Consider the following 25,813-nt stretch of genomic DNA (forward strand, 5'->3'; position numbering starts at 1 on the left):
TGGTATGGACCAAATCCTTGAGCAGAACAAAGTAGTTCTGTTCCAAAGCAGTTCTAACTGCTTAGGTTAGAACTGAACCAACCAGGGACAAAACAAGGCTGCAGTAGCTCATGTGACCTGGCCCAAAAACTCATCCAGGGCTGCAAAACACTTTCACACAGAGTCAAAACTGCTGGGCAAGTGTTGGATGGATGCATTTCTGCAAGAATTTGTACAAGAAATAAGAGAAATAAGTCTTAAATTAGGAAAAATCTAGGGTTTGATGACTGTAGAAGAACAAGTATACCTCCACAATGATGTTTACTGTCACCCACTCAGTAAAAATCCAGCACTTGTAGATGAGCTGAAATATGCATGGATGTGACAAAGCCTACCTGAAGCCATGGCATGGGAAAAGTAATGAAGAAGGGGCATGAAGTTATCAATACACTCACACCACTTCTCTCAGTTGCAAATAAAAATGAGAAAATTGTCTTACATAGCCAGCCCCATGGAGCTCCACTTCAATCAGTGGAGCAACCATTTCTTTCTGACTGTAACCGGAGGATGAGAGGTGAGTACAGAGATGTCCTGTGGAATTGTAGGGGAAAGTCCCTGGAAAACTTTCTCTAGGGTGGAAACCATAGATCTGATTTAACATCAACCCCACCTGTTATGCCCACACTACATCTGCATGAGGTGAGGGGAAGCAACTAGAATAATATTTTTATACCATTATGCACATGTAAGAAGATAGATAACAGGAAACCTAAATGGAAAATGAGCCAGAGTATGAGTGCTTAAAAACTTGGGAACTAAAGAGAATTTAAGTGGCACAGGGGGGCTTTCTGCTGGGTGAAAAGGAACAGTTGCCTGGCTAACAACTAGCAGAGTCAGATGTAGCAGGTTTGAAGGGAATAATTCAGGTATTTAAACATAGACAGGTAGTGTTTTCAAGATTTGCTAAGGCATCTAAGCAACCTGCAGTGTTCTGGAAGGGATGATGCAGAAAATACAGACAATCCACCCACCCATCTGGAGCAGCAGCTGAAGGCTGGATAACCTCAGTAACATCTGAAATACTGGCACTAGATACCAGGCATTTAGATGCCAGAGTCCTTGGTATGTCTTCCTAAATTCAGGACTTCTTTTCTTGTCTGAACCTAAACATCAGAGATGATATCTCATGGCTGGTTGCTGACAATCAGAGACTGACAGCCGGCTGAGAATAAAGGATCAGCTGGCAGTTTGACTTATTGGAGAACTATGACAAAGTCCTACTTGACCATGGATGTGGGGGAAGGTCATAGAACCTGTATATGTTTCTGGCTGTTGGTAGGGGGCTTTCAAGAATCTGGGAAGTTCTTCTAGACCAGCAGCAGGCAATAGGAATGGGGAAGAAGGCAGCTCAGTGGGGTGAGCAGGGAAGGGCTGGGAGAGGATGGCAGGGCTCAGCCCATCACTGAGCATGTGGCTTTGACTGATCCTTCAGCAGGGAAGTGCCCCTATCCAGCATTAGCATGAACTTTGCTTACAGCCTTGTAAGCCAGCGTGATGTATTTCCACATCTCAGAGATGAAGCTCCTCAGGGGAAAATCTGGAATTTTATTACCATGCAAATCCAGTTGGGATGCTGCTCTCTAACTTCCCCATCCCCTCCTCCTTCCCTTCTCTGCCTAAAATTACTTGGGTGTGCAACCATACTTTTCCATATTTCCTCTTGAAGTATCCCAGAAGCATCATTATTGGACTTGTGCAGATGGGTATACTCATTTCACTCTCACCTTAAATATTAAAAATCCACTCCCTGAACTTGCCTATAACATACTTGGCTCCTGCTCTTGAAATTATCACCTTTTTCACTGGATATTTTGAATGGTATGTAATTATGATGGTTTTATTTATCTATTTATTTTTAACAGGCTAATTCTTCACAACAACTCAAAAGATAAATTCAGACTCAAGATGAAAAAAAATTAATCTCTTGGGTTCTGCCTCTGCATTCTTTATGCCTGTGACAGTTTTTTCTTTAGCAGAAATGCCTCGTTACTCAATTTGGCATCCTACAGTCAACACCACGGTATGCTAAGCTCCATGTTCTGGTAATTGCTGCTAAATGTTCAATTTTTTTCATCCACAATCACAGTGGGAGCCGTTTTATAGTAGAGGAGATGTAAATACCACGTGAAGAGATCAAAAGGTGAGTCAGAAACTTATCTAAATCCCAGTAGCCCCAGATAAAGTCTGCCACATTGCTATTAATAGATTACCACAAGTAATGTAGGGAAAGGGTTGATTGTGATGGGAGCCTTGCATCCTACAAAAAGTTCAGTATATACCAAACTCACCAAAGATTTTTTTTTGATAGTTAAAAGTCTTGCATATAGCTATGAGTACAAGGAAGCCATTCTATGGTATTTAGACAGGAACAAAAGAAAAGGGCATTTCAAAAGCATTGCTGTTGCCTACCTCCTCTACTGCTGTGCAAATTTCACTACTTTTATATGTATTATTTCAACTCCAACACATACAATGCCAACAGATTTAATCCTAAAGGCATTTGCAGCTTGAATTTCTTACATAAGGATCGTAAATCTAGAATGGGAAGCCTGAAATCGTTAAAGTCACATATTTATAAAATCATATTCAATTAGGTTAAAAAAGCGCAATTTCTGTCATCATGTCATAAAAAGATGTGTTTTTCTCTCAGATCTACTATAAAGAAAAGCTCCCTATATTGTTACAGATAGAGGCTGTTTTCAATCAGTTACAAGAAGCAATCCAATTACTGGATGGTTTAGTGCAGTAACTGACTCCAGACTAATTTAATTTCTTTAGGTCTCTAAAGATCAATTGATCTGATTTGTTTCCCTCCCTAAAGGCTGTTTAGGAAAAAGCAGGCTTAAATACTTGGAAATGAAATACAAAGCTCTGTGTGCTTTCACACTACTTAGGTCATTTGGAAAAGCTAGAACTCAGAATAAATGAGTGCTGTCTTGGCCCCAACATCATGGGATGCTTTACGGGAGGCCATTAGGATCACCACGCCACACAGCAGATTACACACACACACGTGCTGAGTGCATGCCTGCTGAGGGAGCAGTGCAGGAAAAGTATTTTCACAGCTTCTAGAGAACTAGTCAATTTTCAAGAGCTGTGCAAGTGTGTTTTAGCCTTCACAGTCTTTTCCCTGGAAAATAAGTATTTTTCTCCAGCAGTGATCTTATAGCTTCCAATTAGAGTGGGCAAAGGTCATGCTGTGCTATTCAAGATTCACCTATTTGCAATTAATGTTGCAATGGACATCAAATAAGAAATTCTTCCTGTTGTCATATCTCACTTTGCTATTTCCTTTGCTTTGTTTCGGATTTCTTTAAGTGATTTTGCTGGTGCTAAGAAGAAATCTGTAGAACCAGTGAGCACTTAGAGAATGATGTCTTCATGTGCCTGAGTATTTTAATGGCAGAACCGAATAAACCCCTTGATATTTCTGCACCATTTGTATGACTTAGGCAATTCTCAAACACTCTCTTACCAGCCCACTTGCCTGTTACACTTTTGTTATCTCATGACTTGATGTGTTGTGCAGCAGGTTTTGAATTTTTAAATAATATTGTAATAGTAATTAGGGCTAAGCTTTCTAATTTAAGTCAAAATCAGACCTCACCCAAACCAGGGCTCTCAAATCCAGAGTTCTAATGTAAGTTTAATAGTTTTCACGTTCTGTTTCTTGTATTTTTTGTAGGCTTCACATTTGTCTACCTTATCTTTCATGGCAACATTTGTGCCTGGGCTCGGCTGCCTGTCTCAGGCTCTATTCTTACACTTATCAATAAACAAAAGGGCACTGCAGCTTATGCTCAGCATTTCTGACTCCATGCCATGTGCTGTTATAATAAGATGTCCTCTGGAAAAATTCCCTTCATATCCAGCACCATGATAGTCAGTTCATCTGCACAGAGGTAACTAAGTTTTTCTCCCAGCTTATCTGTTCAGATTCTTTCTGCCCTTGCAAAGCTGTGTCATTAAATGTCTCTTGTCTGTAAAACAAAGAAACCTCTTCTGACAGGTCCTTCCTTGGCTATTTATTGCATACTAACCTGAGCTTTACATCTCGTTTACCTCAGTATTCTCTCAATACACCAGGCCATGCAATTTTATTAAATTTGCCTCTTTTTTTTGTTGTTGCTGTTTCTTTTCATTTTCAATGAAGGCTTTCACTTAAGAAACAATTTTCAACAATTTTGCAAGTGTGCACTGTAGCCTACAAGCTTTTTTTACACAAATTAATATTAATATTTTTTACAAATTAATATTTTTTTACCTATTTTCTCAACAGATCATTTATGATCCAGTCACTAGTAAGGTGTAAAGGATACCCACTATCCATGGGCCTGCTTAGATAGATGTACTTTTGAACTGCTGTAAAGACTTTCTCTAGCTCTGTGGCTATGACTTCACTGAGCAGTTCATTCCCTGAATGCACCTGTGAAAAATGATTCACAGATACATCTGGATATCTCCACATTGGAGCCTGGAGGGTTTTGGCCTCTCCAAACTTTCTTTCATGATTGTGTGCTCACAGGAAAAATTGGATGTGCTATATTCATCTCCATCGAGTTCTCTTCCAGCTTAAAGGACACAAGCAGCTTAATTTGCTTCATTTGCCAAGTTATTTGACACAATACCGTAAAAATGTTACATGCTGGAAAGCTACCAAGAGATTGAAGTTTATTTCCTAACTCAGCTGTGGGTTAATGCTTCTGTCCCTATGGCAGCAGTTGCTTGTGCTGAGCTGTACACACACAAAACAGTTTCCAGATAAAGTTTTCCCCTGATGCAGCTTGTAATACAACTTTGGTGAAACAAAAATGGCATCTTTGTTGTCAGAGCAGGAGTTATGGGAGTCATCCTGATAGCAGTAATTGCCAATTTGGTGTCTGGGACTGCTGAAATGAATTTTGGGAGCTCTCCTCTCTCTTTTCCACTATGTTGAGCAGCGGGGAGCTATAAAGATGTTTTTCACAGGACCACTGCCCTTGTTTCCCATTGACCCAGTTCACAGCTCTCAATAGGATTAAATGGCATGATAAGAAAAAAAAGCTTTTCATTCTGAAGTTGTAAAACCGACCCTCTTCCCCCTTCAAGAAGCCCTCTGAGGAAGACAAATATATTGGCCCCAACTGGAACAGATGTCAAAACTCAAAACAGCTCTTTCTTCATAAAGTTTATAAGTGTTTTTAAAGGATGTGGAGGAGTCTTACTATATGAAGCAAGATAACATTAAAATGCACAGGTTCTCAGGAGTTGAAAGGATGCTTTTCCTACAAACTCTCTCTTCTCTTTATCTTATCTGCATGGAAAGTAAACAGAAAGTCCCCATTACCTCTCGATATCAGTGAGTCTGGAAGAGTCACGGAATCCTTTAGCGAAAGGGTTGCTGTCAATTTTCAACTTGGTTATCTGGGAACACAAAAAAGAGCAACGTTACATGAATACAGTGTCAGGGTACTGCAGCCTACAAAGTGTTGGCCAATCCATTCCCTGTGACTTCACTGCTCATTTCATCCTCGTGCCCCCATGCTGCTCCTGAGATGTTGCAGAGCTGAGGAGGCAAACCAGGCTGCACTGCACATGTGGCAGTGGGAAGACCAAAGGGCACGGCAGGCTCAGCCTTCCTGCTGCCTGGAGCAGGAGGAACCCACCCACGGACAGCATTACAGCTTCCAAATACTTTACCAGCATCAATCAGGTTGTCTTTTCCACAGGCAGCACAAATCACCCTGCTAACAGCTGAGCCTGCTTGGTGGATCTGCTCATCAACCAGCACAAGCCCCAGTGACCTGACACCATGGCTTCACTTCACCACCACCTTTTTTTTTCACTGGGATGGAAATCTTCTCAGGCAGGCCTACCAGCATCTACATAGGGGCAGTTTAACTGGTTTTGTATGAAAAGAAGCTGAGGAAGGGAAGGAAAAATGTGGGGAGAGCTCAGATTTAAAGTGACAGAGCTTGGATTGAAGGAGTAACTCCACTAAAACTATCAGTCTTGAAAAACCACAGATCATGAATAAAAACTTCTTCAAAGGTAGCTATAAACCTGCCCTCTCATGCAGTCAGCCTTTCCATTTGACTGAGCAACCCAATTGACCAGGAATCCCTCCTGCCCCAAAACATCTGAGCTCCCCTTTGTGGTGAAACTTTTCAGGCACGTGGTGGTGGCTTTCAATATGTTTTTTTGAGGACCAGGAAAAAAATGCACCATTGTTCTTGTGAAATTTTTTATCTATCCAACCAATTTAGATTTGGTGCATAAAAACTGAGACATCATTGTAATATTTTGATTTTCCAGCCATTCTTCTTCCAAGAGCTGAAAATAAAATTGTAAGTGGGAGTTAGAGCTTGATGAGAGAAAACACAGGACCCATCCTGCAGGGCAGCGAATGCCATCAGCTCTAGCTTCTAGCTTAAGCCCATGAAAATCAACAGCTCTCAACATTTCATATTAAGGGGCTTTGTCAGCCTGACTTCCCTCAAAAAAAAACCTGTATCAAAAAGGCTACAACCTCATTTTTAATAACTAGGCCTCAAGACTCAGGAAAAAAGAAATGGGATCTTTTCCAAATCCTCAAACAATGAAGCACTCTCATCAAACAAATATATTCAAAATGGGGTGGCCTCTCCCCCAAAATAAAACCAAAATAATAGGGAGGACAAATATATCTTCATATAAAATGTTAGAAAATAAAATGGATGACTGGAGACAACTTTTAATTCTGAGAAAGAGGTCTTCTAAGGAAAATACAGAGAGGATGGGACATGCTGACAAAGGGAAATTCTGAGTTTTTAATTAAGGGTCTCTCAGTGGTCAAACACCATGGACCTGAGTGCTGGTGGAGGGTTTGAGGCTATCTCATCACTCATATACAGCTGGTGGAAACAACCTTGAAGCCTTGTCACAACGACCTTGAAACAGCTCAGAAAATTATTTATAGGCTCATTCTACTTCCAAGACGTCCATAAACCTTCATCTCATTGTGATGTTGCAGAGTGGCAAGTTAGTGCCTCACATCCAGTGAAGATTTTAATAGCAGCATTTTGAAAACCACCTTGAAAAAAGACAAGCTCTAACTAGTTCCATTGACTGAGATCACTGACACACCAAGCCAACTGCACCACAGAACAATAAGATGTCTATTCATCTCTTGAGCATATTTTCACCAATCAAACTTCCATCTTCCTGATATTAAAGTTTTGGTATGACATCACAGAAGAAACTTTTTGTATCCACCAAAGCCAGATGAGACTCACAATCATTTATGGTCATATTTTTCCTGCGAGACTGTCTCACAAACAATCAGAGAACATCTGCTAGAAAGCATTTTAAAATGAAATCTGACCTACAATTCAACTCTGTGGCAGTGGTTTGACTGTTTAAATAAATGCATGCCCTTTAAATCTTAAATTATGAGATAGTTTGTTGAAAGTGTAATGTATTTAGCTTTTATCTAATAACCTCCAGAAATGTAATCAATTCCTCCTTAAAACAGTTCTGAAAGAAATGGCGAAAATGAAAAAAGGCTCCATTTTCATTAGTCATAAATAAAATGACAACATCAACCTCTAGGGGTTCCGGAGATGTTCCATTGAGAAATTTTCCAGGACTCAATGTATGTGCTTTTAGTTTAGAAACATCTCTAGTGTAAATATCATCAGTAGACAAAAATCCATCCTAAAGAAATAAATTCTGGGTTTAGCTGGTTTTGTGTCTGTAACTATTTTGCTGGTTTCTAAAGAAAGTTACATGGAAAAATCTAACTGCCTGTCCAAACATTATTTTCTTGAGATTGCCAGGTGCTGAGTTTGTTTTCTATAGCATTCAGATACAAATCTAAGTCTAAATCAATACATTAAAGCCTTAAAGCAGGATGTGGGGTCTGTCATGAGGACTGACTTAATATTACTAAAATTATCTTCAGAGCTTCCTTGACACCCTATGTATTAGTTTCACTTTATTCATAGCATTTCAAAATTGCTTTTGCTTCATATTAGGAAATGACTACTTTTTAAAATAATCTAGCGGGTACATTAATGCTCTGATGCTGCCTGCCCACATATTTGGGCAGTGCCTACATTTTTCTTAACTTGAGGGAACTAAGGAGCAAAATAGGTGGGTTGTTTTGAAGTACCATAGTCACTTAGTCCTTAAAGCATGCTCTGAATCACACTGAAGGCAGCAACCTATTTCCACTGACTTAAATATTTAAGTCCAATCCACCATCAAGCAGAGCCTCTGTTCTCTGATTGTTTATAGACTTCCTAAAATTACTCATTAGCAATCCATTGTTATGATCTCCTCCATTTTGTATATATTATTCACTGGCATGCAAATTGAAATTCAAACATCTGGATGTAATCTGGGCAGCCTCTGAAAAGCATATCTCTGAGTGATTTTTCCCTACGTTTGAGCTTTACAGCTTAATTAGTCAACTTTTTAAGCCCACAAAATCATCATGTGCAAACCAGAATCTCGCTCGGCTCATAGCTCGTGGCATGAAAGATCACTGTAAATAAGAACAGTTCTTTAATGAGCTATAATTAGAAAATGACTAAATGTTAATATGCAAGCAGCTTTGTACAGACAGAGGGGAAGACAAAAGAAAGCCTCCTACTTAATATTTTTACTCTCATGAATAATTCTTACTGCTCTTTGAAGTCTGTACTACTACTGTATCCTCAGGAATTACTGGTGAATATGAATAAGATTGGCATGAAAAGGTAGGTTATAGCAGAAATTTTCCTAGTTTAGATTGGGCAGAAGGGAGTTCTCAGCCAGGTGGGATCTAGTTACATCTGTGGAAATTAGCAACTCTACTCACCAATTGATTCTGGTAGGCAGTAACAGCAGTAAAAACTGTCTCTGGAAAAATGAATGTCCTGAACTCTTCTGATTTCAGATTTAGCAAAGAAGCTGTGTGATCCTTCTTCTTAATGATGTGCACCCTTGGCTGGTACTTGTGCATGGAGTTCAAAATGATCTGCAAGGAAAAATGACAATGTACTGTCATGAGAGAAAGGTTGACAGGGCCCTTAAAGGCTATAAAACCATGGTGGGAGGAGGGGAAGGGAAAGATCTAATTAACACTACAGGGGAAGCATCTGAAATCTACCCAGCCAAAGGCTGGTTTTCAGAGCAAATTCTCCAGTACCAGGAAGTGAAGGTGGAAAAGCAGGCATCCCAGGAGCTAGTCTCCTCTCACTCCTACGCCACCAGCGAGCATGCATTTCTTGAGGCATAAATACCTGTTCCTACAGGTGAGGTGTTTTGCATACAGAATTAGTCACTGCCAGAGTGTGACCTGGTTGGCAGGTGTGAATATGTAACTCCTGAAAGCTAATGGCCAAGAGCCCCCACTTGCAAATTGCGCATGTGCAGAATGAAAACAGTCACAAATCCCTCAGAAAAAAAAATGATGGAAAAAATTAGACCCATCCTAAAACCTACCAGCAGCAGCACAAACCATCTGACCAAAAGTAAAACTCCACGTAACCTTTCACTGTGGCAAACCTTTAAAACAAACTCCTTCAGGGGTGCTCATCACCACAGACTACCAAAAATGAGAGCAAGGCGGGAAACCAGTACGGAACCCCCAAATGACTGGATTTTGCTATTCTATCCTCATTAATAATTGTTTACAAGCTCCCAAAACAATTCTAAACCTAAGGTACCAACCAACCAGTTTCAACGTTCACTGGAGTTCAACCAAGAGTCCCCCTCGCTTTAGTTACCACTGGCTGGAGGCCTGTTTGGCGGTCTCTAACCACAGTATTACAATATAAGAATTAAATACAGAGCTCAGCTCACACCAGCCCTTGTTTTGGATATAATCACAGTCACAAGACAAAATTGGCAATGGTGTGGGTGGTTCTATTTTGCAGGGGCCATAACGACATTACAGTCAGCTCCGTACATCTGGAATAGCTAATGTGCATTCCTCAGGAAGCGTTAACTTCAGCTGAAACATAGCAGGAGCAGTGCAGTATTTCATGCTAAGTCAATGAGAAAGGTTGCACATTGAATTGGAGTGGAGAGCTTAGAGACAGCTATGTCATGGCTACAATTTCCATCGGTGTTTTCCTTTGCTGCTCCTTTGGGGCCACATATTGCCAAGACTCACACTGGGACTTGGGGGGAGGCACAGAGCAACAAGAAAGACATTGCAATGACAGTGAACTATCATCCTAAAAGTGTTGCATGTTTGCTTTAACCAGCTCAGGTCCTTTTTCAAAGCACTTCGCCATTTTATATAGGAACACACACAGTGGCCACAGATCTTGCCTTTAATATCCTTTGCACTTTTCCCTCTCTTTGTAAAATTTTGTCTTGCCATCCTAGTTAGTTGGAGTGCTCTAAGCAGATGGAAAAGACATTTTAAAGCAGGGTGTGTGGATGGTGATGAGCTTACTGAGGAGATGGCCCACAGACCTTGGTGCTTTCCACTGCCTTTCACGGCCATGATATCCACACCAAGGAATTACATCTGAGCAGTAGTGAGGCGGAAGGAGGAAAAAGCTGAGAGCAGTTCCCACACATGCCCTTTCCTTTCACTCCTCTCTGAATGCAAATTGTGATAAATGAACTACATTTCTCAAACAAGACCATGTAATCCCTTATGAAAGTTTTCCATATAATAGAGTGCACATGGATAACTTCCCTTGCCACAGTACTCTACATTTCTCATTCCCACCAGAGGCCAGTCTGGTCATTGATGTACAAAACAAGTACTGAAGGCAGCCAGGAGGCCACAAAACACCCATGATCAAGGAAAATGTCACCATTTCCTTCATGTGAAGGTCTGTATGGGTAGTTCCCCACCTCCACCCCCACACAACTTGCTGGTGACACACAAAGACTCTCCTTAATATCTGTGCAGCTTCTTGTGTTAGGACCATATTAAAACAGCCCAAAGGAGTGAGATCCACAAGGTGTTCCTCACAGAGTAGACTCCAAGAGTGGCCTCAAAGTCCAAGCAGTCCCCTCCTGCATGGTGTAGCTATCAGAAAATCCCTTATGCCAGCTCAGTGACAATCCTTCTGGCATGTCCCATGATGTACATCAGGTGTCCATATATTCATGGCAGCCCCCCTGCACACGCTGGCACCCACGGGCCCTCAGCCACCCCATCCACCTTTGTGCTGACAGCCTGAGTCAGGGGAGATGACCGGGATACCTCCTTACAGAATCCTGATTGCTGTAAGGTCAGGCGGGTTTGTAGGCATTTGGCTCCCACTGGCTACAGATGGGTCACCAGAGGCAATCTGGATGCCAGCTGCCAAATTCCAAAGTGGTTTTGAATTCAGGAACTGTGCTGTGAGTGCTTCTTCCATGTTCACCAAATAATAGCATTTCCATGTAAAGTTTTCTTTCTGAAAGGATGAAGGTTCTTAAGTTGTGCCTGGTTGACTAAAAAAAACTTGGGCATAACTCCTTGTGGCTATTCCATGACCCCTTTTCAGTTTTCACAGTTATTTAATAAACATGTTCTCAGCTTTGAGTTTGCTTTTCCATAGATTCATGTGTTTGAGTAAATGCCAAAAATAATGCCAAGTACATTATTACAATAATGTATACACTCATGGCTCACCTCACCATAAACCAGAAATGATAGCACTCCACTGAAGGGCAATGAAAAGTCCTAAAGAAAGCACTGTGCTAAAAGTATCACTAAAAAAATGGGGGAAAAAATGTCACACTCATAAATATGTCACAGTCAGAAAAATGGCAATTTCTTGCTCGGCTGTAAAAATCTAGAGATAGGAGCCATTTCCTTCCTCTGGTAAGGATATCTGAAAGTGTTTCCATGCAGTGAGCTGTATGCCATGCACACAGAGATAAGACTTCTGCCTGAGGCTCAAGGAGAATATGTGCATAACTCTGGGGTTACCCATGCTGCTGAAGGTAGACAATCAGAAATGCTTGCCAACCCCAAAGTCTCGGAATAAGAGAAAACAAACATATGCTAGAGCAAACAAATGCCTCTCTTCTTTACTTCTTCCTTTTCAGGAAGGGAACCACCCTACAAATAAACCACAATTACCTTAACACCCAAAACTGTCTTCTGGACAGTGAAGAAAGCAAACAACTAGAACAAACTGGAATCAGGCTGGATCCATTTTCCCTACCTGTAACTAGTATTTAAAGGCATCTTTTGGGTCATCCAGACTTCCTCAGGAGCCAACATGCCTTATCAAACATAATTAAAAAGTGAAGATTGGCTCTTTCAAACAGAAGGGAGAGATTTCAGAAGTTTTCAATTCTCTTTTCATACACAGGAGTTCAGAAACGCCTTGAGCCATAATAGATTGAGCCCTCCTTAAAGGGTCAAGAGAACTGATTTCTTCCTCAATTTTACTTATCATCCAACGATGGCATTTACGTAGCTTCAGTAAGGCAGCACATAAAACCTGACATCCTAATTTGGAACAGAAAGCCCCACAAAATATTAAAAAGAGAGTGCTCTGTGAAGGGGTAGCACCTGACACTCAAATCAACACAGGATCAAGCCTTCAGGGCTTATCCTTAACTGAGCACACAAAACTTTCCATTGTCATTGGCTGTCCAGAGCCTTTGTGTAAAGAATGGGATCAACCTCTGCTTCTCTGGAAATGAATGGGAAAGCTGTGTCTCAAACACTACAGGTCATTTTCTCCTGCTGCCTGTATTTGAGACGATTACATCTTCTTGCTCTGCCACATGTCTCTGTTCCCGACAGCTCCTCAGACCCACTTCTTCCTACTCCTCTGGGCTTCTGGGAACTGCAGCTCTCCTAACTAGCTTGCAATATACTGCTGCGAGCCCTTTATTAGAGGCACACATGGCCCCTGTTATGATGAAAAATGCTTCTTTTAAAGTGCTCACGTATACTGCTCTATCATCACTCGGTGATAGAGCCCACAAATCTTCAGCTTTGCCCTTCTACAGATTATGAAATAAAAGAGAGGAAAAAAGCAAAACCATTCTCCACTAGTCCTGAAGGGAACAACGGTGGGAACTGGGTTCAAGAACAATATACCCACAGATGGATCTCTACAAAAGAATAACAGAGACATCTATCTGGGCTTCCTTTTGTTTTTTTTGTTTGGGCGTTTCAGCTGGTTTTGATGCTATTATTTCCAGGATGTATTTTAAATGATCATGGCTGTGATTCAGTTCTCAATTCTTGAAATGAGTGAGAATTCACTTTTGAATGAGAAACATTTGCACAAAACGCAGCTGAGACAAATGGCCACTGTCTCTCACAGTCAAGGCAATAAATACCACACTAGGAAAGGGATTTCTGATACATTGTATTCAGAAATTATTCAGCTGAATGAATTAGTTACCCCTGCACATGCTTTAGAATTCAACATCGTTTCTCTCTTCCCAACACCTCATTTACTAACACTGCATTTATGCTCGTTCTTCTAAACTGAACTGCCCTGTTCTAAGCCAACAATTCTTTCAAATCCGTCCCCTTTCTCCTTCTGCTTTCCTTGAGAGAATCACCAAGCCCAGAGGCAACAATTTCAGCTCTTTCTTTGCAATTTGGGAGCACTATCTAGTCATTCCTGCACTTTACAGACACTTTTATGAAGAGAACAGAACAGGCAATACCTATTCCTACCACCTAGCACTAGGCACTCGGATAACTACAGGAGTTGTCCCCACTGGTGGAGCATAGCAGGAACCCATGGCAAGCAGCTCTGAATCCTATTCACCATCTTCCAGCCTCAGGACTTGGGCCAACAAACTGGCACCAATCAGAGCTGGGATCTGTCTCCTTCAGAGACCCAAGCCCACCCTGTGGCACCTTGACTTGCAGTTAGCCTACAGTTATTTCCAGGGCAATTGAGGCACACTTATGTTTTATGATTCTGTAGACCCTGCTTTGGTGTCAGGTCAGTATTTTCTTCTGACTCTGAGCCCATGCTGTGATGAGTCTGGAAGTAAAAGAGCTCTTACTGCCAGACCCAACCCTAACAGGTGGCCTGAAGTGACCTGCAGGGAGTTTCCAAGCACACATATAAAAGCACATGGGTTTGCTGGCCATGGCACGTGGCAGAGCATACTGCCAAGTCACAGCAAAATGAAAGCAGAAGCACAACAAAAAGCTCATCTGTCTTCCTTCTATCCCTTGCTCTGATGCTCAACTCCACCGTGAACTTGTCCCTGATGGATGTTTTGCCTCTTATGGAAGCAGGAGCATGATTTGAACCATTGATCCAGGCTCCACCTTATGAAATATTACAGAAAATCCTGACTTTGAAAGTTGCCTGTTCCTCAACAGCAAAGGAACCCAAAAGGACCCTTAAACATGTTAAACCAAACTTGTTCAAGCTTCACACAATATCTTCCACCCCTGTGGTATGAAGGGCTGGCTAAATGAGGTGTAACGTGGGGGCCATGGCAGCCTTTCCCCGTGGCAGTCTCTCTCCCATTTAGCCCTGTGGCACAAGCAAGCAATTCCCTGGTGATTTCTTTTCCCTTTCCCACCCATAGAGCTACTCACATGGCCATGCTGGTCCAGCTCGTTGTTGGTGAGTTTGACTTTTTCAAAGGACACCATCTGCTTCAGCAGTTGCTCTCCTGTGAATGGGGAGTCAGGGTGCACATACAACCTAAAAACACAGGGAAAATTATGCTCAAAATAAAATCTCACCTCTGGGCTTGTGTGTGGGCACCACCTCTGTATGAAGTCAAAATGAACATGTCATTTTGCTTTTGGGATATGCAGTGCTTTCCCGAGCATAGACTTCCTGAGAACTTAGGGTAATACAGATCTCCTGCTAGAACATGACACCATCTCTCCCAAATTAATGAATTCCTGAAATAAAGCTATTCATGAAGGACAGTAAAGCAGATGACATTTAATTCACTGGAACATAACTGAGAATCCTGTGTCTGAGTGCTAGACTGCTCCTTCACCATAACTATTATTTTATCCCACTATCTAAAATGGAGACATTAACATTCCCTGTTGTGTCTTTTCCCAAAAGAAAAATTGATCATGTCTTTCCCCACAGCTGTACTAACAAGCACTTAAAATAACAATGACTACAACTCCAAGAGAAAAAACATGGTGTCACTACAGAGATAATGGGGGAATGCAGATAAAAATGCATTTTTCTTTATATGTAACATTAAGCCGTGATAATGATTTTAACCTGCACTCGATCACACATTTGCTGTGGTGACGTCTGTTTATAAGAGGTTGAAGGCTGCAGTCCAGCACAGTGGTCTGACATGAAAAATTAGTTGCAGTTCTGCTATTAACAATCCTACACTTGGGAAATTAAGCAGAAGAAAAGGAAGCAAGAAGACATGCAGATACAATGATATATGTATTATGACTACACTAATTACAAGTGTCGTGCTGTTTAAGAACAACGATTTTATAGGAATAATGTATTGCTAAAAATTATTAATTCAGCCATTCTTTTGTGATGGCAAATTAAGAGCTGGACTAGACCTTCAGCTAGTGAAACCAGCCCTGTTTTGCTACTGACTGCATTGGTTATCACTCACTCAGAGCCTGACTCTCATTTTGGTTGGTGTCTTTGGCCTCACAAATGACTTTCTTCCATTAGGTGGGTGGGGCAGGACTGAGCTGCCAGGTTAGGAAGATAAACATTTGTCCTCCTTGTTGAGCTACAATTTTAGAATGGAAAAACCACTAAACGGTGGGGCGTAACTCTCCAATAGAGCACGCTGATCCCTAATCAAGGAATGCCCATACCAAAGACGCTGGGGAGAGCAGCCCTGTTGCTCAAAGAGGAAGGATATTTGATCCTGTATTCTGTTTTTGCCAGCAGAATCCCCAAGACGCAGTGAAACTAAAGTTTTATCAGCACAGCTCGCCTCAGATGTGCAGGATGTTTTCCTTACATTGATCCAAAGCACAGCTTGGCTGCTCTAGCTATGTCCATGGGAGGGATGCTGAGCCAGGATTCCTGTCACAATAAAATATTCCTAGCACGCAGGCCTCCTCACTGCTATCAACTCTGCTGATTGCACTGCAAAGCTCATAAAAAATGATGATGTATCTGAAATCCCAAGACCTGGAATCATGTTATGTAAAAAGAATCTTAGCTCTCATGAAAACTAACTTTGCCTTCCTCTAAAAAACTGTGAAAATTTCAATATTTAGAGCCCTGAATTAGGCAACGCAAAACAAAAAGAATGTCGAACATGCCCTGCAAATTTTCAGCCAGAGTTGTGATTTTTTTTTTTTTTTTCTTTTTGAGCCTGCCTCCTAATTTTGAGTGTCTGGATAGCTAATAGTGTTTACTGCGATCACAGAGTGTCAGACTCAGCAAGGTTTGGGTAATTGGGACCAAGAAGCCAAAGTATTTCAAATATGTGCAGGGAATGACTAAAGACCTCCCTGCGCTGAAAAGCTGAGTACAATTGTTTTACACCATCACGGTTAATGCTTGGCACTGCTTTAAAACTACCAAGGGCCTGTAAACAGAGTGCTAACAGGAAAGTCACTGAAGGATGGGCACCAGAATATCAATTACTGGTATACAATACAATAATAGACCTTACTTTTCTTTGCCCATTTGCTACACCCCAACAATCTCACTGCAACACAGGGTTCCACCTGGTGAGCTACACCTATTTCCCACACTTCTCCCACAGCCCGAGCTTGCACACCTCAGGGAAGAGGGTTGAACACTTGACATAGCAATGTAGCAATTTCTGAAGCAGAAGTTGTTGGCAAGACTGAGTGTGCACGAGCAAACAGGTCAGCGAGATAAATGTGCACATTCCAGGGCGGCACATGAGGATCTCCCAGAAGTTTGCCTGCGATCTGCTGCCTAAGGCCAGCCAGATGTGAGGGGCTCCTCACTTCAATTCACAAAGGATTTAGGAGCCATATTTGGGTGTGAATTTGCTCTGCAGTACATAATGATTCATGATCTATGCAAGGTTTGGGTACTGCTTCTTTCTTGTGTATTTTGGAATGCAACACTGCACTCCCTCTATTTACTTTAGCAGATGGTCTGGTCCCTGTGCATGCTACTTTTATTTACCATAATGTCTCAAATAATTCTCCAAAATATGATACCTTTTAAAGGTTTCCTGCCTAGAGTTTTCTGTAAGTCTGTAAACACTAAGTTCATTAAACAAATTATTGTAGACAAATAGAGTTAAAAAAAATTATATAGTGACAAACTTTTGAGTGAAAGAAATGAGGCAAAAAAGGAAGAAGATCAAATAAAGGTACATGCGGAAACTTACTGAACTGATGTTTCACACAGTCTTAACAATGCGGAAAACAAACACAAAATATCACATAGGAACTCTATCCCCAGATACCACTTTAGAAGATTTACAGAAGACTTTCTGAAAAGTATTTTTATTTAAGTGCTCATTGCAACATAAACTTGTTCATTGCAACATAAACTTGTCTTCAACATTGACAGCAGGAAGACAAGGATAAAACTGGTTTTAATAGAAAGTTCCCTGAAGGGCTAATCTTTCAAACAGAATCACAGAATACTTATTAATTTGAAAAAAAACCAAAAACCCCAAAAAACCCAACAAAACTGTCATAGTGTTGAAAGTTATTTGTATAATGGAAAGAATAAAACCATCAGACTGGTTCAATCCTGTAAAGTCTTACACCCAGGCACAATGCAACTCCTGAATTATTCCCCTGATGTCACTGTGCCTCGGCAGATGCAGGCAGTGATGTGTGTGGGGAGTAAGTACCTTGTTACCAGTTCCCAGAACTAAAATACACACACACCTCTCACTGACACTCCTCAAGCTGGGAGAGCTAAACCCCTGCGTTTGGAGGACAAGAAATCATAACTTCATTAAGGGTTTTGTTACTGAAGCAGGACCAAACTCGTTTCAAGATGGGAGGAGAACTACTTTTAATCTTTTCAAGCAAGACTGAGGCCTCCCACCTGAAAAGATGCATTAACACTCTAGAAGAAGCACTGGTAATGCAAACACTGGCACACTGAACTTCTTGACATCGTTTTCCTCACCAAAGAGAAGTATGAGGACAAAGTGCATAAATGTATATGCAAGTACCGTCTACACAAAGAAAAAGCAGTCTCTGCCTGTGCTCTGGTCAATAGCCTGTTTAACTAAGCATCCTGAAAATGAAGCAGGAAAGGTGTACATTCACACATGGGGGCAAAGCATCCTGAAAATGGAACAGCACAGATTTCCACATAGGGGCACTGATCTGCTGAGGACTCCCAAAAGTTACCACAGTACCGTACAAATAACTGTTAAACTTCAAGAAGTTTTTATCCAATACTCAGTAGGGCAATTGCTAATTATCCCAGTCTCTTGTCTTATGTTCTAGTATTTCCTTGTGGAGCAAGTCTATGCCAGAGACAGTTGGAATTAGAAATCTATTTAAAGGTATCCCAAAAGGGGCGTGAACAGAAAAATAAGGGGGGAAACACTGCCTTAAAATTATTTCTGTTCTTCTGTTATTTCTTCTTTTGATGCTGACTCCTTTGGAGCAGGATCTGTGTTTTTTCTTTGGGTTTTGATCAGTGCCCATTACAATACGTCAAATGAAGCCCTCAGACGTTAACCACACTGGAAGAAGGAGTTTTTGGCCATGAAAACAAAGCAGACATAACTCCTAGGTTGCTGTCTTTAATCACAGCTTCTCTGCTTGCGCTTTTTGTTTGTTTACTTCCCTGAGCAGCCTTCCAGAGATCACCAGTCACCAAGATTTCAGTTCAACTATTTATATAAGGAAATCGCGCAGAATTTGGTGCCTATACTCAAACACCAAAAAAAAAAGTTTGTTTCCATTTCTTGTGTTTCACTTATAATTTCTGCCTCTGTAATAAGCAAGTTCTTAACCCCAGGCTAAGCCACCTGGAGCAGATCTGTGCTCCTGCGTGGAGCCCTCTGCAAAAAGTTTCTTTGAAGCCAGAGAGGCATCCACGTTATTTCCATATCTCCGGCTCTGATTCAGCAAAGCCTTTTGACATGTGCTGCAGTCTCCCTGGCCTTGGGGACTGAAGTAGGTACAGAAGTGCTAGGCTGAATACAATGAAGTGTGGGTCTCCCCTGAAGTGCCCTCCCACTGTACAGCCCAGCGCTGCAGCCTCAGTTGCCCAGTGCTTAAAGGAATCAGTCATTAATTACATTAATGGAATGACTTTAGAAATTAAATTTCTAAAGCATTTGTTTCTGTGGAGGAAAGGGAATTTTAGAAGTTTATTTTACAGAGGGTTTTTCCTGATGTCTCAGAATATGTCATGAACTTTTAACAAAAACAAAAGTAACTGTGATGAGGAACTGATCTGTACTTTGCCTGCTGCCTAAGAGATGATTAAAATCAAGAATAAAATCGTTGGTTAGCAAATGCTGGGTATGTTACAGAAATAATATAATTTCAAGCATAAACAGCAATGAGCTGCAATTTATTTCTACTTTGGCTTGGCTTGTGGTGCCTGGATGGCTTTAAATTATGAGGTCAAATATTGGGGGGGGGGGGGGGGGGGGGCAAATCCAAGAGACACGTCAATTTTTTTTTTTTTTCAGTTTTCTTATATGAATCATGACAAACTTATACAAAAAAAAAAAAAATTAAAACCCCAGTATGTGTAAAAGAACTCTTAACCAAATTCTGCATGTCTTGGAATACTCAGTAAAAATCAAAATTCAAGCAGAGATTTGAGGCCAGATTTTGCAACACAAAAATTGTAATCAGAGTTTTGTAACCAGCTTTGTCGAATATGGACTCAAAATCTCAGAGTACTGTTTGCAAATGGAATAGAAAGATTAATACAAGATATTTCGTGAAGGGAAAAGAAAATAGTAAAGAGAAAGAAAAGACCAGCAATAAAATATACAAACCTTGCAGGGAGAGGAGGGTCAGCTTTTCCAGCCACTAACCAGGAAGACCTGTGGTAGGCATATCTATATCTTTTATTGTCCACAGGAACTATATCCATTAACACAATATACTTGGCCTCAGGATCCACTCCCGAGAAGGAAACCCTGATCGTTGGAAACATTCTCCTAAAAAAAAAAAAAAAAAAAAAAGGCAAATCAGAAAATAAATATTTGGGCAGATAACAGAAATAAGAAAGCATCTGAAAAGCTGCTAAAAGTAAGAATTATATTTAAATCCCCTGCAAAAACTTAAAGCATGTATTGATTTTGCTTCCACATGATGGGAGTTAAATCTTGTGTCTCTCTAATAAGTAGACAAAAAACAGCTTGAAATCGAAATTATATTTGGGAAGCAAAAAGAAAAACATGGTAAAAAGTGAAAAAGGAAAGGAGAAATATACTATTTGCCTGTTAGTTAAAAGTACACAACCATTTCAGAAAACAGTTGTAGCTAAGGTACATAGATACATAGGAACTTGGATTTTCTTTAATTATTTATATTTTGTGGGATCCATACTACTGTAAGGGAAATATTCCAAAATTATTTCCGTTGTTATTCTCACATATTTTATGTGAATGTTTTCTTAAGCCTGCTCACAATATTTTTGAACGGAATTTTCAAAACTAAAATATTTCTTTTCGGTACTGTTTTGACAAAACACAATTTTAAAACGTAAGGTTATCCTGTAGACCAGAAATAAAGTTAAATAATTTTTCACCGTTTAAAATATTGAACTTTATATTGCATGTTTTACACCTATTTTTTTTAAATAAAGACATACCGATAGAGCTTATCAGTTAGGGGAAAAAAAAAAACCTTCAGGCAACTACGTTAATAAAAACTAACTTTGGGGATTTAAAACCCCGAAAAGACATTTGGCTCCTCGGACTGCGTTTGACTGACCCAAACCCCACAAGCTTTACTGAAGAAACGGCATAGTTTGAAGTAAGAAGAAAGCCTGAAATTCTTTTGCGCATTTTTGCAACCGAGAGAAAAAGAACAAACCAAACCAAGCTCTGACAGAATCGCTTCCCAACGACCCCGCATTTCCCTCGGTCTGTACCAACCCAGCGCTTCAAAAATCACAGAAGGATTTTAGCCACAAACCTGATTATTACGGAAACAACTCTTCCCTCCCGCCAGGACGCCCTGGATGGATTTCAGCCGGCCCCGCCGCAGAGCTCCGCGCCTCGCTGCCGGCCGCGGCCGCTTCTCCCTCTGCCCCAGCTGGGCCCGCCGAGGGGCTTCTGCAAATATGGGGCTTCACCCTCCTCCTTCTCCCCTTAACCCAGCCGTGCTGTCCTCCCGATACAAAAAAAAACCGGCGGGGTTTCCGTAACTGCCCTTATTTCCCCTGTCCAAAGCCGCTGTTCGAAAGATGCGCAGAGGGAAACCCCGGGGCTGCCCAGCCTTACCTCCCGGATTTGGTGATGATCATCTCGGTACCTAGTTCATGAAACTTGTCCCAGAGCTCTTTGGTCTCCAGGCTGCAGGAGATTTTGGCCATCTCCTCGCTGGGGATGATGGGGGTAGTGGGGATGAGGGGCTCGGTGCACAGGGAAGAAGGGCTGCTGTTAAAATCCACGTGAGGTTCCAGGCTGGATAAATCGCTCAAAGGCTGGGCGCAGGAGGATTTCTCAACGAATTGTTCTGCAGGGTTTGAATAAAAAGAGAGAGAGAGAGACAGAAAAAGACAAAGAGAGAGGGGATTCAGCCAGGACAAAACGACCACCGAAACAAGATATTTAAATAAATATATATATATATATATATATATATATATATAAATAAAGGCATTTATCGTTCAACTGCCCCCGCACACCCGACCGATTCTTTAGACGTCCGCTCATCATTTGAGGGTAGCGGTGTTGATTTTGGGAGATGAGCTCCGGGAAGAGCCCGCAGCGGCGCCTCTCCGCAGAGTCGCACCGGGAGGGACGCCCGGGGGACGGCGAGAGCAGCACGGCCCCGGCCTCGCCGCCGCCCGGCTGCGATCTGCTCTGCGGGGCACGGCGGGGCAGAGCCAGCCCTGTGCGCTGCCCCCCCGCTAACCGAGGGGTTCCATTAAGGTCACTAATTCCCATTAAAACGGGAGTGCTGGGCGCCGAAGGGCTGCCGAGGGCCAGGGTCACGCTGGGGGAGCACGGGACGCTGCTCCTGGATTGCGCTGCTGGCAGAGAACGCAACGCAGAAGGAGCCCGAGCGCTGCCGCGCAGGCTCCGCTCTTTCTTCGCGGGGAAGCGAACCCCATATACTAATTAAACAGCGGGCACGGGCTCACCCTCCCGGAAAGCTGGCTCTGCCTTTCTCTCAGTCGGTTTGCTGACACTGAGCCCGCTCCTTTGGAGAAACTGGCTCCGGAGGAGCTGCGTGCGGCCGCGCAACCTACGCGGGTGCAGTAGCTGCTGCCGACGCGGGCCGCCCGCCACGCCTGGCTCCCGCCGGCGCTGCCGCCCACCCCCTCAAGCCCCGGGAGGCTTCGGGCGCTTCAGCAGCTCCCTTGGGATTTTCCGCCGGAGGCGAGGCCGGGAGGGAGCCGGGATGCGAGGGCTCTGCCCGGCCCCGCGATGCGGCACCGAGATGCGGCGACGGATCCGCCGCCCGGCGCCAAAGACCGGGAGGAGCACGAACGCGCCCTGCCCCTCCAGGGAAAGGTTTTGCCTAAAGCTCCAGTTAATAAAAACCGAGTCACAGGCTGTCGTTTCCCTTCGATTTTTAGTTGAACAACATGAGGGAAGGGGTTAAAAAAATTGAAAAGTTAAATTAAATAAGAATTTTCAGGAAAAATAGAAAACAAAACCAAAAAGCCAAACAAACCCCACTAACACAAAGTTTAACACAAACCCATGTAAATACGCCGACCGGGAATACCACAACGTTCTCGGCCTACATTAGCGCCCAGACTTAAAACTGAAGTTCACAATGAGTCCCTAGACTATGTGAAATCTTTTGAGACAGTTGATTAGGTGCAGCAGACGCTGAGGAGCTGCCTTTTCTAAATTCTTTTAAGACTGAGTGTAATCCTGTTCATTGGCGCCCTGAAAGCTTAACACATATTTTGTAGTTTTCTGCGAACTCCTAGATACACGCAAGGATGACAAACTGCAGAAACTTGGAGGGGGGGAGGAGGGGAAGATGTTCATGTTTTTTAAAAGCTTTCAGGATTCTGAATCGAGGCAACCGAATAGAGCGAAATCGCTTACCCGAAAAATTGCAAATGCTTACAAAAAAACTCCTCCCGGTCTGTGTAGAACAAAACAGCCTATATGAGCCTACATCGAGGAGCTGTGGAGTGAAGGGATCTTCAGTTCTACGCACAAGTTTTACTATCCCTTGTAAGTCTAGGCACTACAGCGGAGAGTCTCTAATTTGACTTGAGAACCAGGGCGGATTTGCAATATCTGTTTAAGAGATTCATTTCATGTCAGCGAAGAGAAATTGAACTACCTTAGAGCGTGGGATTATTCTGCAAATGGCGAAGCTGTATAAATAAGAGGCATAACTGAAACTAGAGGAATTTAGAAAACTCTTCATGCTATAAACAGCCTAAAAACGATCGTGGGTGATGAAGGCACTCAACCTTCAAGCTTAGGTGGTGCAGCTTTCCCCTCTGCAGGGGAAACCTTCGGGCAGGGGGGACGCGCCGCTGCCCGGCCCGGCTGCCGGAGCGCTGAGAAGAGTGAGCCAGGGCGGACAGGACAGACGGACAGACCCCACGGACACCGGCGGTCACCCCCGTCCCCACTCACCCAGAGGCTTGATGGTGCTCTCGGGGGACTCCTTGTCCTTGGAGCTGCCGCTCGACATGAGAGCGGCGATGGAGAAGGCGTTGGCCCGGGAGGAGAGCTGCGGCTTGGGGGGCGGTGTGTACTCCATGGCCACTGTGCGGGGACGCGGCTCGGTGCGGCGCTGCCCGGACGGGGCGGGGGGAGGACCGGCCGGGGGTGGCGGAGCCGGGATACCGGGAGCGCTCTGCTCCCGGCGCCGCGCGCTCCCCCGCCTTAACGCGGGGCCGCGGAGATCCTATCGGCCGGCGGCCAATCGGCGCTGGGACACGTCAAGGGCCCCGGCCCGGCCCGGCCCGGCCGCGGGGGAGGGGGCGGAGGCGGAGGCGGGCGGCAGCGGCAGCTGCAGCAGCAGCAGCAGCAGCAGGAGGAGGAGGGACGGACAGAGGGAGGGGAGGGCGAGGAGAGGGGAGGGCAGAGCAGGGCTCTACCCCCCCGCAGGGAGGGGAGGGGGCGGCCATCCCTCAGGACAGCTCCCCGCAGCCGCTCCCCTTTTGGGCACCCCAGCCCCGCTCCCCACCGGGGCCCCGGCTGCGGTTCGGAGAGCGCCATCCGCTCCTCCGAGCCCCGGGGGCGGGAAGGAGGGGCAGGCCGCGCGGGCAGGGATGCTCCCGAGAAGGTCCAGAGGCTATTCGCTTTGCCGAGACAAGAAACGGCGGGGAGGCGCTTGAAAGGATGAAATGTAATTGTGAATTTTTCTGGTGCGTGTGTGTAAGTGTCAATTTTCTCTTTTGCATTCAAATATTAAAAGACCGCAGCTTTCAAAGCAGCCGTTTTCGTCGTTGTGTACTTTCTGTTGGGACAGAGGGCTCCTTAAGGCTGATCGTACCCCTGGTTTTCCTGCACCGGATCCCAAATATTGTCATCCCGGTGATATGCACTCACGCCCACCGACTCCAGGTGAGACCCTTGCAGCATTCCCTTCTCAGCCCAACCAGTGCGTGGGCCGCTGATCGCGCAGTTTTCTTCAAATCCGTTTCATCGGCTGCGCCGAAATAGATGGTCTTGATCAGGCACATAAGACAGAGAAAGTCGGGACGGGCTGATGGTACCAACGAATAGCTTATTGCAAGGCAGTGATTTAAGTAAGTTTCTCACCAGTTCTCTTTCACACATACAAGTGTAAACATGCTCTCATGAATAGATTAAATAAAGAAAAGCGGTGCGTTTAAATAAAATTCCTTTAAATAAAAATATCACTGAAGATATTTACTCGCTTGAACGACTCACAAGAGGACGGGCCACTTTATCAATGAAGTTCCACCTTTTAAACCTAGAACAGAATCCAAGGACTCTTATTATGCAGGCTCCTGCCAAGAGCCATACATACCTGGTGTCAATCCCGTTCCTACTACACTTAATTAATTATTATGGAGAAATAATGATTTGGGTCACCCTGCCCAGCCAGTGGATTGGGGAGGACGAAACAGTGCTTTATCGCTTTGAGATCAGCGAGAACTAACTGCAGTTTGCACTTTTATTACCTGGATTTGCTAATAGACAGAATATCTATCTCAAACGGGATGTGCATATTTAGTAGCGCCTAAAGCGTCTGGCAAAGGATTTCGGCGTGGTCCACAGCGGTCTGGGGGCCCGGTCTCGCCTCAGGCATTAGCGGGAGGAGAGGGGCGAAAGGGGAGAGCCCAGCCAGCCCCGCGGCCGGCGAGCCGGGAAGGTCAGCTCACCGAAGCATCGTCTCTTGCTCGACACGGGAAAACAGAGACGAGAGGTTCTGCCGAGACCAATCTTAAAAAAAAACCAAACAAAAAGTCCCTTCAACACTTTACCACTTCATTCAGAGGGACATCCCGCCAAATACGGGTCCGGTTCCCCTGCGCGACAGCTCCGCTCCTGGACGCCCTCCGGGCGTGCGAGGGGCGGCGGGACGGGGGTGCCGAGCTCCCGGTCTTGCGTTCCCTCGGCCCTACTTGAAAAGCAGGGTCCGGCCTGCGTGGAAAGACAGACAAAGGAGGGTACATACAGCCTGGGAAGTTATCCTCTTCACCTTTCCTCTGGTGGTAACAGGGATGCCTAAGTCTGCTTTGGTTTCCTACCTACTGTACGTGCCGCGCAAGTAATGATAATAAAACCTAAAAAAGTAACAGCAGATCCTACCAAAAAA

The 25,813-nt window shown here is 43.5% G+C and overlaps 1 protein-coding gene across 1 annotated transcript in view; it reads right to left on the minus strand.

Moving 5' to 3' along the window:
* TBX20 (T-box transcription factor 20) overlaps positions 1–23,826 on the minus strand; it is a 39,614-nt gene extending 15,788 nt beyond the window's left edge. Inside the window, exons 1-6 of the mRNA XM_059848645.1 lie at positions 23,656–23,826; positions 21,322–21,556; positions 19,867–20,031; positions 14,531–14,639; positions 8,861–9,019; positions 5,366–5,442 (exon numbers count right to left, since the gene is read on the minus strand). Of these exons, the coding sequence (XP_059704628.1) occupies positions 5,366–5,442; positions 8,861–9,019; positions 14,531–14,639; positions 19,867–20,031; positions 21,322–21,556; positions 23,656–23,782 (872 nt within the window). The 5' untranslated portion in view covers positions 23,783–23,826. The remainder of the gene's footprint in view (positions 1–5,365; positions 5,443–8,860; positions 9,020–14,530; positions 14,640–19,866; positions 20,032–21,321; positions 21,557–23,655) is intronic.
* Positions 23,827–25,813: the final 1,987 nt, after the last annotated feature.

This window comes from Haemorhous mexicanus, chromosome 1 (genome assembly GCF_027477595.1).
Source record: "Haemorhous mexicanus isolate bHaeMex1 chromosome 1, bHaeMex1.pri, whole genome shotgun sequence".
Taxonomy (NCBI): domain Eukaryota; kingdom Metazoa; phylum Chordata; class Aves; order Passeriformes; family Fringillidae; genus Haemorhous; species Haemorhous mexicanus.